General features: G+C 33.3%; 2 protein-coding genes across 2 annotated transcripts in view; one reads left to right on the top strand and one right to left on the bottom strand.

Moving 5' to 3' along the window:
- The window catches only part of LOC134684590 (atrial natriuretic peptide receptor 1-like), a 31,636-nt gene extending 30,586 nt beyond the window's left edge, over window positions 1-1,050 (bottom strand). Inside the window, exon 1 of the mRNA XM_063543887.1 lies at window positions 921-1,050. Coding sequence (XP_063399957.1) covers window positions 921-1,050 — 130 coding nt within the window. The remainder of the gene's footprint in view (window positions 1-920) is intronic.
- Window positions 1,051-12,429: 11,379 nt separating this feature from the next.
- LOC134683862 (proto-oncogene Mas-like) lies at window positions 12,430-13,790 on the top strand. The gene has a single exon (XM_063543170.1). The coding sequence runs from the start codon at window positions 12,472-12,474 to the stop codon at window positions 13,585-13,587; it is 1,116 nt and encodes a 371-aa protein (XP_063399240.1). The 5' UTR covers window positions 12,430-12,471; the 3' UTR covers window positions 13,588-13,790.
- The last annotated feature ends 730 nt before the right edge of the window (window positions 13,791-14,520 follow it).

The following is a 14,520-nucleotide window of genomic DNA, read 5'->3' as shown; positions in this document are numbered from 1 at the left end:
CAGTAGACATTTTCTGGCAAAGTATTTTTTTCTAAAGTTTTACACTCAGATATAAAATTCAACAATGAATATTTACAGATTCAAATCGAAGATTTTATCTATAAATATTGAATGCTCTGTGTTTTTTGTTAATTTATTTATACAAAATGAAATCAAATGACGATCACTGTTCTATCAAGAAACGCCAAAAAATCAGCGTTTAATTCTACTACTAAATAACAAGGTAGCAAGACTCATATTACTCTTAAAATAAAATAAGCATAAATGTTCAAGAAAATAATGACTCCTTTTGAGTTTATTTAAAGCTAGTCTTCGCTAGTGGCGATTTTAAAACTCCGATTCAGTGCTTCCGGGTGTTTGTCGGGTTTTTATGCCCCATTTATGGGTATACGTTTTCTGGTCTGTTGTCCGTTCGTTCCGCTTCAGGTCAAAGTGTTTGATCGAAGTAGTTTATGATGAAGTTTAAGTCCAATCATTTTGAAACTTAGTACACATGTTCTCTATAATATGATCTTTCTAATTTTAATGACAGATAGAGGTTTTCCCCCATTAAACATAGAAAATGATAGTATGGATGGGGCATCCGTGTACTGGGGACACATTCTTGTTTTTGTTAGTGTTGAGGTAATGTTTATTTGGTCTGAAAAGCTGTGATGTCTCATTTTTTAATAGCACTTAAATTCCCATAAATGACATATATACTAAGAATCTCAATAAGTACGCGGAGTTTATAAATATTTTATAGATCATACGATAATTTCTAAATTTACTTATATAAATGACTTCGATTTCCCATCTATAGGAGATTGTACGAGATTGATATATATTAACAGATTACACGATTATTTCTTCAAATTAAATATTATTTTCTGTAAGATAAATAAATTAGTATGTAAAATTTAAATAAATATAATTGATACCTGGTGCAGTAGATCCACTACAGAATTTGCCGTACGGCTTCTCAATGGTGACTAACTGGTAACTTCCATTCAAGATATCTCTATTCACTCTCTCAATGGCAATGTCTATTGCTGGACCAATACGCTCCATGTCATATGGTGTTCCAGCAGACGATATTAGAGGCACCCCTAACTTAAATGTTTGGACACTGTACACTATTGTGGATTTAATTGATAGAATGGTAATAAACAGATATAGTCCAAATTGTGTCATAGTCCTCTTAATGAAAGTCTTCTCTGTTCTTCAATGTTAATTCCGTTCTGTTTTCTTGCAAAATAAAAATCGTTGTACAAATTGAAATTAAATCTTGAAAATGCAGTTTTTCTATGTTTTACAGAATCTCATTTTATTTCCCATTAATCCTTTTTCCTGGTTATATGATTGTAAATAAAAGCCATTATCTTAGTATTAAACAAATTGTCGCCTAAGCAATCAAGAATTACGTGGTGTAACTAAATATCAAAATTGACAATTGATTATAGAAAATTCTACCGCATCTATCAGAATGCAACGGATTACTAGAATCTATTGAACATCAAAGCGTTTAATGAGGACAGGTTTCAATATTGTGTTGAATTATTGACAAATTGAACCGAATAATTGCCAATAATTATTCCAAATGCCGGACGTAGAGTATAGATAAAACAATTCCGATTGTCGGTCACATATCTATTTTTCCTTCTTTTTTTTTATCATTTTGTACTTTAGCCAGCAACAAGAAAGAACAGAACTACCATATCAATATAATATCGTTGTTTACTTTTTCGTGATATGAATATTCATTCCACACCTTTTTTTGTGGTTATAATGCAATGCAACCTACAAAAACAGATAGTATCTTTAAAATATTACAAAGAACCTTTTAGACTATGGATGACACTTCCGGTTCACCTGCATATAATGTTAGCATCTCCCACATTTATTTTTTCACTGTTGGTTTTTTTTTTACATTATAGTTAAACGCAGGGACATATATCATGGTAAACAATAGCCATAGGCGATTCATAAATATCCTACCTCAAATTTATATCAGCTTACCAAAATGTGCACAGACACAATACGCTTACTGGCAGATGGCTTTCTTTTTTTTTAACTGAAATAAATACCAGATCTTATATTACTAAATGCATAGAGATGAAAGTGGGTGACGCGTTTTCTTCTTTCACATTAAATCCACGAATATTGTCAAAAAGGGGTAATGACCAGCGTAGTTAATTATGTGTTTATTTCAAGATCTTTTGGAGGGTATTTGAGGGTAAAAATCGGAAAGAAAAAAAGCAGTTCGGATCGACCGTCCTTCACGATGTTTGGCCCTGAAATTAACGTACCGTCATCATTCTAGTCATTGCACGTCTGCCCGGCAAAATTAAATTTTTATTTCGTAGCAGAAAAGGTTAACATTGACCCAACACTGAAACGCTTTATGATACACTGTCCCTTGACGCTCTCAGATTTTTACACGTGAAGAGCTTTTCTTCCCAGGGAAACGCAGCATTCAACAAGAAAAGGATGGAGGGATTACTTCAGTTTTCGGTTAAAAATGGATACAGAAGTGCGACTGGAAAATGACCCCCCACCCCCCCCCCCCCACCCCTGCATTCATATTAATAAAAGAAGGATTTGAAGGGGGAACACAAAAATATTGTTCCACTGAGAGGAGCGTGGTGCGAAAGCCTTTAGGATAAAAATGACAAAACTAAACCAGGGTTCTAATAGAATGGAGCAAACGAGATATTTAGAGAACAACAAAAAATGTGATCAAGATTCGTGAATTTGCAACAAATGATTTAAGATTTCAGTTTTAAACAATGTAAACGAGATAATTTGCCTATCGGAGGGAGGTTGGAAAAAATTGTGAATACATTTATATATCCGATGTCATTTTAAATAACATTGGTTCGAGTAGTGAACGAGACAAGCTCTCATTCAGTTATCTATGGCATGGTATTCTCCTATTTAAGAAAATATAACTGTATGAAGATTGACAATGATTTCCTTAAAAGGGAAGAAAGCAAGTAAACCAAGAGTTACAAAAGGTGAGGTTAAAATCATCCCTTCGGTAATTTTACGGTCGCCATCGCAATTTGGTTGACCGTTATGGAATAACCGTTTTACAGATGATATCGGATATGTTTCCTATGTCGTTACTACAATACCTTTCCCTTTTCATGAATATGACCTAACGAATTAGACCATTTACTGGATTTGTAATAACATAAGCAACACAAGACGACGGGTGCCACATGTGGAGCAGGATGTGCTTACCCTTCCGGAGCACCTCAGATCACCCTAGTGTGGGCTTCCTGTTGCTTAGTCTTGAGTTTACTATTTTGTGTCTTCTGTACTATTATTTGTTTTTTTGTCTTTTTATTGTTTAGCCATGGCGTTGTCCGTTTATTTTTATTTTTATTCTACGAGTTTGACTATGCCTCTGGTATCTTTCGTCCCTTCGGGTAAAATGTCAACCTACCCTATCTTTTTTTATATTTTGTACCAGAAAAGCTCAACAGGTACAATCATTTTTCATCATCTTCTGCAATTTGGCCCCTCTGTTCAATAACACTTATCTTTTAATTTTCCCATTTGGTCAGATATTTTTAATCATTTGCATTTGCTATACAAATGAATGTTTTTCATTGGATAATTAAGCAATATTTCCTATTTGATATATGTAAATGTCCAATTGGACTTTAAACTTGTGCATCATTTCTGTTGTAGACTAGTACATGTCTCATTTGGCAATTATACCTCATCTTCTTTTTTTTATGTCTGGTCTAGAACTGTGCCGTAAGTCATTTCCGAGGAGTATCGAAGATCATTCTTGGTATTAAAAAAATTGCGTTAAGTTGGAAATTTGAACCCTTATGATGACCAGACGGGCCGGATTCCATGACGATATTTGAGTGGGCAATAGTTTCGTTCAATACCTAGTTAGAACCTATGGTTCAGAAGTTTGCCGTAGGAAATTTCCACAGAATATCGATAAAGTGTATTGTTGACATTAAAAAAACGTAAATCATACAATCAAACAAAACTTACTTGTTAGTATCCTTTTTTTCAGATCTGCATGTGTGCCAGTCAATTGCAAACTGTCGTACGTCAACTTCCATCTCATTTGATAAAACAGTAACGTGGTCACTGTCTAAATAGTCATTCAAGCTGTCAATCATATACTCATTATTTATATCACATAGCATGATATACCACGTGTTTTACTCATTTACATAATAAAAAAGAAGCTTAATTACAAATTTGTTTTTCATTAATTTTTTATACATGAATTAGGCCATTAGTTTTCTCGTGTGAGTTGTTTTACATAGGCTTTGCTCATTGTTGAAGGCTGTACAGTGAACTTAAGTTGTTAATTTCTGTGTCATTTGGTCTCTTGTGGAGAGTTGTCTCATTCTTTTTTATATCGACTTTTGGATTCGTTTGGCCATGGTATATGTATATAGTACTTGTCGTTCTGCTGTCAAAAGAACCATTCTATAATAAGCAAAGATTTTGAGATTTTTGGAACGTTATACGTTTTTTTGTTTTATAAGTTAAACTTATAATTGAAATTTGATGTTTGCTTTGTAGGCTAATAAAGTGGAAGCCAGCTTGAATCAGGTATCTTACAATGCTTGACATATTATTGTAACTTCATAATGTAGCCGTGTTGTTTGGCATGAAATTTTGAAATCGTTGACCTTTGTTTAATACTCAGAAAAGTGTGTCTTTTAATTAAAACAAGGTTGACGTCATTTGTTGTTATGATATGTCTTTGTCTGATTGAATGTAATCAAACACAGAAACCATTATTTCAGGTAATTGCTGTCAAACAGAAAATTAATATTTGTAAGTATATGCTATTCTGTCTTATTCTGTTATAATACAATCATGTATACCAGCTATGGTCGACAAGCGGCCATTTTGAATGAAAACAAATGAGTAGATGCATTAACACGTAAACTTAAATTCGTCTGTCGTTACTTAGAATCACACAAGTTACGACAAAATTGTGCATTACAGTCTTGAATGAAGGGCTAATATTTTTTACAAATTTTCTTACACTACTTTCATGTTAAATTCCTGGATGTTTGCACCTGTCCTAAGTCAGGAATCTGATGTACAGTAGTTGTCGTTTGTTTATGTAATATATACGTGTTTCTCGTTTCTCGTTTTGTTTATATAGATTAGACCGTTGGTTTTCCCGTTTGAATGGTTTTACACTAGTAATTTTGGGGCCCTTTATAGCTTGTTGTTCGGTGTGAGCCTAGGCTCCGTGTTGAAGACCGTACTTTAACCTATAATGGTTTAATTTTTAAATTGTTATTTGGATGGAGAGTTGTCTCATTGGCACTCACACCACATCTTCCTATATCTATATGATTCCTTGCAAGGAAAATAATTGTTCTTATAAAAAAAATATCATTTTTCTCTTTTATAGGGTTTTACAATTTACATTGGGGAAAATAGCACAAACAAGTGAAAACCAAGACAATAAATTTTATAAGTTTTGATAAAATTGAGAATGGAAATGGTTAATGTGTCCAAGAGACATTAACCCGACCAAACGGAACAGAAAACAGCCGATGGCCACCGATTGGTCTTCACCAATAAGAGGAAATCCAATACACAGAGGCAACAAGCCGACCAAAGAACTAAATACAGTCGAGTTATTTTTTATTATGGAAATGATATGAACCTTGTGTCAATCTATTGTTGACTTACTTCCTTATGTCTTAATACTTTCTATAATCAATAAGTTACATTTTGATTGTCCAATATTCAAAGAACTGCTTACATAACCCAATCACAATGTCATGAAATCTGTTATTATTCTATCAAATGGGGAAAACAGATTCTATCTCATCAAGTATATTGATTTTCTTATTTCATTACTGACTTTTATTTAAATCGAGATTAAAGTTCATTGTTTCATGATGTGGTCGTCCTAACTGGGATGGTCAAACTCTACACGATTCAAACAAGATCGTACATTTTATTATGTTGTGATTGATGACATCCGGGCAACCGGACGAACTTTTGAGAAAAGAAGTATATATAATGCACAACAATGTAGTTGTCTTAGCTGTATTTGGCAAAACTTTAAGGATTTTTGGTCCTCAATGCTTTTCAACTTCTTTTGATTAGAGCGTCACTGATGAGTCTTTTGAAGACGAAACGCGCGTCTGGCGTATATACTAAATTTAGTCCTGATGTATATGATGAGTTTATTTATGTTTGTATTAGCAGTAAGATAAACAATAGCAAAACTGTTCATTCGAGCGTCTCTATTGAGTACACTGTAGACGAAACGTGTCTGACGTACCAAATTATAGGTTTGGTATCTTTGATAGCTTTTACCAATGCTAAATATTTCAAGATGCGGAATGCATGTTTTATACACTTTTAAAATCTTTATCGGTACTATCTGAATTTGTATTACTAGTGTTCTGCTAAAAGGCATTGCATAACGACCTTCATAACTTTTTTGGATTAGAGCGTCACTGATGAGTCTTTTGAAGACGAAACGCGCGTCTGGCGTATATACTAAATTTAGTCCTGATGTATATGATGAGTTTATTTATGTTTGTATTAGCAGTAAGATAAACAATAGCAAAACTGTTCATTCGAGCGTCTCTATTGAGTACACTGTAGACGAAACGTGTCTGACGTACCAAATTATAGGTTTGGTATCTTTGATAGCTTTTACCAATGCTAAATATTTCAAGATGCGGAATGCATGTTTTATACACTTTTAAAATCTTTATCGGTACTATCTGAATTTGTATTACTAGTGTTCTGCTAAAAGGCATTGCATAACGACCTTCATAACTTTTTTGGATTAGAGCGTCACTGATGAGTCTTTTGAAGACGAAACGCGCGTCTAGCGTATATACTAAATTTAGTCCTGATGTATATGATGAGTTTATTTATGTTTGTATTAGCAGTAAGATAAACAATAGCAAAACTGTTCATTCGAGCGTCTCTATTGAGTACACTGTAGACGAAACGTGTCTGACGTACCAAATTATAGGCTTGGTATCTTTGATAGCTTTTACCAATGCTAAACATTTCAAGATGCGGAATGCATGTGTTATACACTTTAAAAATCTTTATCGGTACTATCTGAATTTGTATAGCTAGTGTTCTGCTAAAAGGCATTGCATAACGACCTTCACAACTTTTTTGGATTAGAGCGTCACTGATGAGTCTTTTGAAGACGAAACGCGCGTCTGGCGTATATACTAAATTTAGTCCTGATGTGTATGATGAGTTTATTTATGTTTGTATTAGCAGTAAGATAAACAATAGCAAAACTGTTCATTCGAGCGTCTCTATTGAGTACACTGTAGACGAAATGTGTCTGACGTACCAAATTATAGGCTTGGTATCTTTGATAGCTATTACCAGTGCTAAATATTTCAAGATGCGGAATGCATGCATGTTTTATACACTTTTAAAATCTTTATCGGTACTATCTGAATTTGTATTACTAGTGTTCTGTTAAAAGGTTTTGCATAACGACCTTCACAACTTTTTTGGATTAGAGCGTCACTGATGAGTCTTTTGAAGACGAAACGCGCGTCTGGTGTATATACTTAATTTAGTCCTGATGTATATGATGAGTTTATTTATGTTTGTATTAGCAGTAAGATAAACAATAGCAAAACTGTTCATTCGAGCGTCTCTATTGAGTACACTGTAGACGAAACGTGTCTGACGTACCAAATTATAGGCTTGGTATCTTTGATAGCTTTTACCAATGCTAAATATTTCAAGATGCGGAATGCATGTTTTATACTCTTTTAAAATCTTTATCGGTACTATCTGAATTTGTATTACTAGTGTTCTGCTAAAAGGCATTGCATAACGACCTTTACTGCTCATTTAAATGAAATTTCATAGACATGCATTGTATATCAATATTAAAACTTAATACTTAGATACTATTCAGTATTCAATCAGTTTAATTGTGTAGTTTATGTGATTTCTTAACATATAGATGATAAATTGTTGTTTGCTAAACGTCCCGCGGTAAAAAAAAAATGCGTTTATGAGAGCAATCACCAGTGCTGCAAACATAATAACATGACTAAAGAGTTCTAGGTTTGCAGATGGATATGCTGACTAAACGGTATTCTTTGTTTATTGTTGAAGGCTTTTTTGTTGACTTTAATTTTTAATTTCCATTTCATTCGTACTGAAGTGGATAGTTGTCTTAATGGCAATCGTACCACATGTGGTATGGCGATCCTTCTAAAACTTCACTGTAAGCAGACATTTTATACAATCATTTTGTTAATTTGGAATTTCGTGTGTTAAACGCTACTTTCAACACCCTGAAAAGAGGGACGAAAGATAGCAGAGGGACAGTCAAACTCATAAATCGAAAATAAACTGACAACGCCATGGCTAAAAATGAAAAAGACAAACAATAGTACACATGACATAACATAGAAAAGTAAAGAGGGGAATTAACAACACGAACCAACTGTTTCCTACATCTGTAGCTGCTATTTTTACTGGATGAGGAAGTCAGAGAACCTAGAGTATCAGCAGAGGACCATCGTTCTTCAATAGGAAAATTGACAATCCTATTTGAAAGTTGTAATTTAAACGATTCAAAAAAAACAGATCGCTTGACGAAAAAAAACATTTCCTCATGCTTTATTCCATTATATGAGAAGTGTCTTAATAAATATAATTCAATCTTCTTTGATTTATTTTTTGTTGAAAAAAAACCGCTGATAACGTCAAAAGTCTGACCAGTGATGGCATCAACCCAGCAGCGTCTGCATTATAATTTTTTTGGAACTGTATCGTAGGTTTTAACTAGGGTGGGATGGTGCAAATAGGCATGTTTGATCGGATCTTATAATCAAAAAATCTAAAATGAAAAAATCTATATGTTTAAATCGCCTGTGTGAGAAACTAGGCAAACGTGAAGAAATTTTAACATGATAGAGTGGGTGGCGCATATTCCTTATGATTCCCTCATGGACACATTTTCACCGTTTACTAGATTTTCTGTAAAATGTGTGTGCCTATACACAGTACTAGCCTAAATAGACGGTAAAGGCTGTTTGTAATGTTCGAACGGTTGATATTCCTCTTTACCTCATGTCAAAGGTTATTCTCACATATAACTCAATATGCAGGTGTTTTTAAACATGTTTTGGCTACGGTGTAAGATTTATATGGCAATCATGCGCAGTCTTAAAGTAAATATTTGTGAGAAAATCGTATAGGAATAATCTCTCAAGCTTATTCATGTTATTACAAACATTCGATTTTATATTTTACAAGGATAATGAGGATGGTCATATCATGCATTGTGGCGAAAATGTGTTCCCCATGGTACACGAACAACTTATTTACCTCTTGAGTTTGCGTTCATTTTTAGTACAATTAACCAATGTTTTGAAGACATTTCTTCGTATGGTAAAACTTCTGCAACCTACAAAAAAATGTTCTAAATATTTGAATGTAGATCGGATGTCAGTTGAAATGAACGAATTATGCGGCGAATACGGGTCACTAACTCTACGACTTTTTACCTCCATGTTGAAACAACAACTATCTCGGAAGTCTCCTATATTGCTATGTAATTATATGCTACAGTATTTTTCCAAGTTCATACCAAGGTCAAGATACATAATACTGATATATGTGCACAAAATACGTGTTACTAACCTGTTAAAACGGAAATATTGTAAGATAGATCTTTCTTGATATGGTAAATAGATAATACAGGCCATGTCCAACGTAAGATGCGGAAACTTATATTCTGGTTGGTTAATAACCAATTTGTTTAAATGCAACCGTAGATCTTCGGATGCGATAATATGGCATTTTTCAAATCAGATGTATTATCAGCCAGAGGTTTAATATCAGCCCAATTATTCTAAAAACTTTGAAAAATGCATTTCTTGTATCATCTGTTTTTTGAATTTTACATTAATTACTATCCTGTTTGTAATGTTTTTTACTGAGACCGAACAATTGAGGTGTATTTTCTGGAATTTGCGATGACGTTACTGAAAGTCATGTGACAATAGCTGAAGCATGTGATAAATATTTGATGTCTATAACAATGCTGTAAACTCACAAGTTATTTATTCTTAGTGATGAAATTGGGGTTACGACAGACAGCTACAATGTAGATACCATAAAAGTGTACTGCGTATACACAGGCTTGAGTCTCAACTTGTTTTGTTATAATTTAAAAACTAAATTGACGAAAAAATGTCATTTATTCAAAATTATTAAATGCAAAAAATACATTGTGCATTAAACGTTTAACATAAAAACTCATTTCATATGAAATTATACATGTACAAATGTATTACACAATAGAACTATTTACACCACTGGGTCGATGCCACTGATGGTGGACGTTTCGTCCCCGAGGGTATCACCAGCTCAGTAGTCAGCACTTCGGTGTTGACATGAATATCAATTATGTGGTCATTTTTATAAATTTCCTATTTTTCTTATCATTTTTGGATCCTCAATACTCTTCAACTTATATTTATTTTGATCTGAGCGTCACAGCTGAGTCGTTCGTCTGGCGTATTAGATTATAATCCTGATACCTTTGATAACAATTATACGAAGTTACGAAGTTACATCAGCTAAATTCATATCAATTGAATGAATGACAAAGAATAGCAAAGGTTGGGACAAAAATTTGTCATAAATCCATTCCGACGTTGAAAGAAGATGCGCTGAGTCCAATGCAGACCTATCTAGAGCGATAAATTAAGTATTGTTTAGACATGTCTTCGACGGTGATTTTCTGCTCTGACATCGGTTTATAAAAGGGTTGTTGAACTCAGAAATGTTCTAATGTTTTACACGGATATAGAATATTAATTAAAGATTTAATGAAATCTGAAAAAAACACCTTTAATACCAAATGATTGTGAACTTTTTCACCCTTGTTTGCGTCAGTCGTTATTTAAGTAATGATCATTGAGTTGGAGTAAAATTAGATAGTAATGAAATGACAAAACATTTGGAGGTTTTGTAATGCATTGAAACGAGACACTGGTAGAGTTAAAATGATATGTTTGCACTCTGATTGATGACTTTTAGATGATTAGCGGTTATATTATGATCTTCATTTTGTTTGGCAAAGTTTACATGGTGTTAGAAATTGCTGTTTTAATTTCAATATTTGCATTAAATTATCAAATAACACAACGGCTGATATTGCTCTATGTCGACAACTATTATCTTGGTTTTTTTTCGATAATAAATATCTGTTGAATTACTTTTTCACATGTTACATAAATTTACATAAAATCAAACACGTTTTCTGTTGGTATGACTATATGACATCGACAATTTTCACTATAATGACTATCATTTCTAATGAATCCTCTTAAAAATGTCAATACAATTATATAGCAACATGGGAAATAAATGGACCTATTAATTTATTTAACTTGCTATAAACAGACAATAGATAAAATATCGCCGTCGTTGATATGTATTTGAATTCTTTGTCTGAAACATGTGAATTGACTTTGCCTAAAGGTGCCTAAAGTACTAGGATGCGTCAACTTTCGCAATCCGATTTGTTCATCAGTGTGCAGTAATAAAAAAAAACTTTTTATACTGATACAAGATTAGGGGACGGTTGGGATCCCGCTAAAATGTTAAAGCCTGCCACATTATCGTTCATTTTTTTGTACTTAAATAAGGCGGTTAGTTTTCTCGTTTGAATTGTTTTAGTTTACATTGTCATTTCGGGGATTTTTATAGCGCTGATAATGCGGTATGGGCTTTGCTCATTGTTGAAGCTCGTACGGTTACCTATAGTTGTTAATTTCTGTGTCATTTTGATATCTTGTGGGGAGTTGTCTCATTGGCAATCATACCACATCTTCTTTTTTTATACAGTATGATCTGATACTATAGGATTTGCGAATGTGATATTTATTAATAGTACGATATATTCAGTGTTATATATCTTGATATATTTTTTTTCTGATTTTGTCAATTGATCCAAATGTGGCGTCCTCATTAAAGTCTCGTTCATCACGAGGCTGACCGTCTGCTTTCGTACTACACTTATTTGTGCATGGTTCTCAAATAATTCGAATAATTAACTCCATAGTATATAGAAATGTACATTAAGAAAAGTGCTTTAGACTTTGGACGCAACATATAATCTAAAAACAAAGTACTTTTTTTTCTTTTTGTTTGTTTGGTTTATCTTTTTATCTTTGCATGAACTTAACAGTTGTAATTGTAGTTGAATGATCCAATTTATAAAATTATCAAAGTATTAAATGAAGTGATGACAATTTGAATATCACTGTATTTATTTCAAAATAATGATCGAACTAGATTTTAATACCATTTATAAAGCACGATTATAATTAATTGATGCATGACGGCAAGACTAGTGGTACTTGTTTGTGATTGAAAATGAAACATTTTTTTCCTTTATTGTTTTTGGAAGGGAAAGGGTTATTGACCTAGAGAATAAAGAAACGGGATTTGGTAAAAATGTCAGCTGGATTTGTATTTACTGTATATACCGATAGAGATGGTATAATTTCCCGTGTTTGGATTAGTGGCTGTGTGTTGTCTTATATAGCAGTGATCTTTAATATAACAATCTTCATAGTTTTATGCAGGAAAAACCTAGCATCTCCAGCAACTGTGCTTATGCAAGGATTAGCTATAGCCGATGCATCAACAGCTTTCTGTGCTTATGGATTCGAAGTTTTATACCAGCTAAAATATTTGGATAATTCATTCGACGAGTCTAATACAAAACTGACCATGGCGTATCCTTATTGTGCTCTTTATGTCCACGTTTCGTTGTGTGTAGATATATTTGTCATGATTTCAACAATGCTAACACTTTCTTTAGGGATACAAAAATGTCTTGCTCTTAAGTTCCCGCTATGGACACGATCATATTTGACAAAGAGACATTCAATTATATGCTGTGTCGTTTGTTTGTTTGTGTCCTGCGCTATTCATATTCCAAGAAATTTTACAATAGTTGAGGAAGCTAGTCGAGCAGACCCTAATTATTGTATTACAACGTACAGGAACGACCGTCTATTGACATACTCTTCTTTTCATTTCATATTCATTAAAACCATGTTACTATCGGGGTTTACTTTCGCAATGCTGTTCTGTACTATTCATATTGTATACAGAATATGTACGTACAAATTGCGCGACCAACATAAATCTCGAAGGGTTCAGGAACGGAAGTCAGCTGTATTGGTCATTATGATCATGGTTATATTTTTAATTACTGCAATACCTGAAATATATCTTTATATTCTATTTTGTACGGAGATTACACCAGATGATAAATTCTATTCCTTGTGGAATGTGGAAAATCACAAGTTTGCAATGACAACTATTGTATCAAATAAACTAAAATTCCTTCAACAGCTGGAAAGACATACACTAACAAGATGGGAAATTGTTCTTTTTGTAAATGAAGGCCGAAAGATGTTTTCACTAATAGGATGTATGACAAATTCAGTAATTTATTTCATAATGAGTGAAAAACTGCGAAACGAATTTAAGTTGCTGTGTCACAGACAACGATCAAAAAGGAATTTGAACGAGAAAAGACATGATCATTCTGGAAAATAAAAATGTCATATCTAGATATATAACAATTCACTGTTCACTGCTCGCTATTACTTCGTACATTACTTAGTAATAAAACTTGGTTCCTATATAATGATATGTCATTAGTAGGTGTAATATTAGCTATGAGTTAAGGACCGGTGAGTTAAGGGTACAAGTATACAGATTTAAGATGAAGATGGTGGTTGCCTATGATGAATGTTATATTTGACAAATTCAATTAGGTTTTCTGTTTCTAAATATAAACGAAAACTGCCTATTTATCTTGGAATAATTGGGTGTGTTAAGTAACGCAGTGATTATTTCCTTTCTTTTTTTTTAATTATTGTGTTTATATGTCTTCATAAGTCTGAAATTTTTTTCATGTCAATATGAAATTTACATCATGTAGCAGTTTTTGAAAACGGCATTTGATACACGTACTGCAACTGAAAATGGCAAACAATGATAATGTATCATTAGTTTCGAAATGTATGGAAATAAATATGAAAACTTCAGAAGAGACATATACAGGTTAGATTACCTATGCATAAATGAGTCGTGTTTTTAAGACATATTTCCTATTGCCATTCTCAATTTTATTTTAACATTAGGACATTCATAGTTGACCTGTACATGTGTTCCCCATAACAAACAAAATATTATTTGCTGGTGGAGAAGTGTGTTCGACTCTGATCTTGCTCAATAAGGCCATTGCCCAAATAAATCGACAAAAACATTGAAATGACACTTCACATAAAACTAAAGACCGAGTAAATCTAAACCATCCAAAAACGGGGTTAAACTCAAGACGGTAGAAGAATCTATCAGCCATTCCTGGACCACTATAGTTACACCTGTCGTGTTACTTATTGTAAGTGAGCTTTTCCAATCACTTTGCGTCCGTCGTCCGGCGTCGTCGTCGTCGTCGTCCGTCGTCGTTAACTTTTACAAAAA

The sequence above is a fragment of the Mytilus trossulus genome, chromosome 9 (genome assembly GCF_036588685.1).
Source record: "Mytilus trossulus isolate FHL-02 chromosome 9, PNRI_Mtr1.1.1.hap1, whole genome shotgun sequence".
Taxonomy (NCBI): domain Eukaryota; kingdom Metazoa; phylum Mollusca; class Bivalvia; order Mytilida; family Mytilidae; genus Mytilus; species Mytilus trossulus.
The sequence above is the reverse complement of the archived record's forward strand: the minus strand, read 5'-3'. Positions and strand labels throughout refer to the sequence as shown.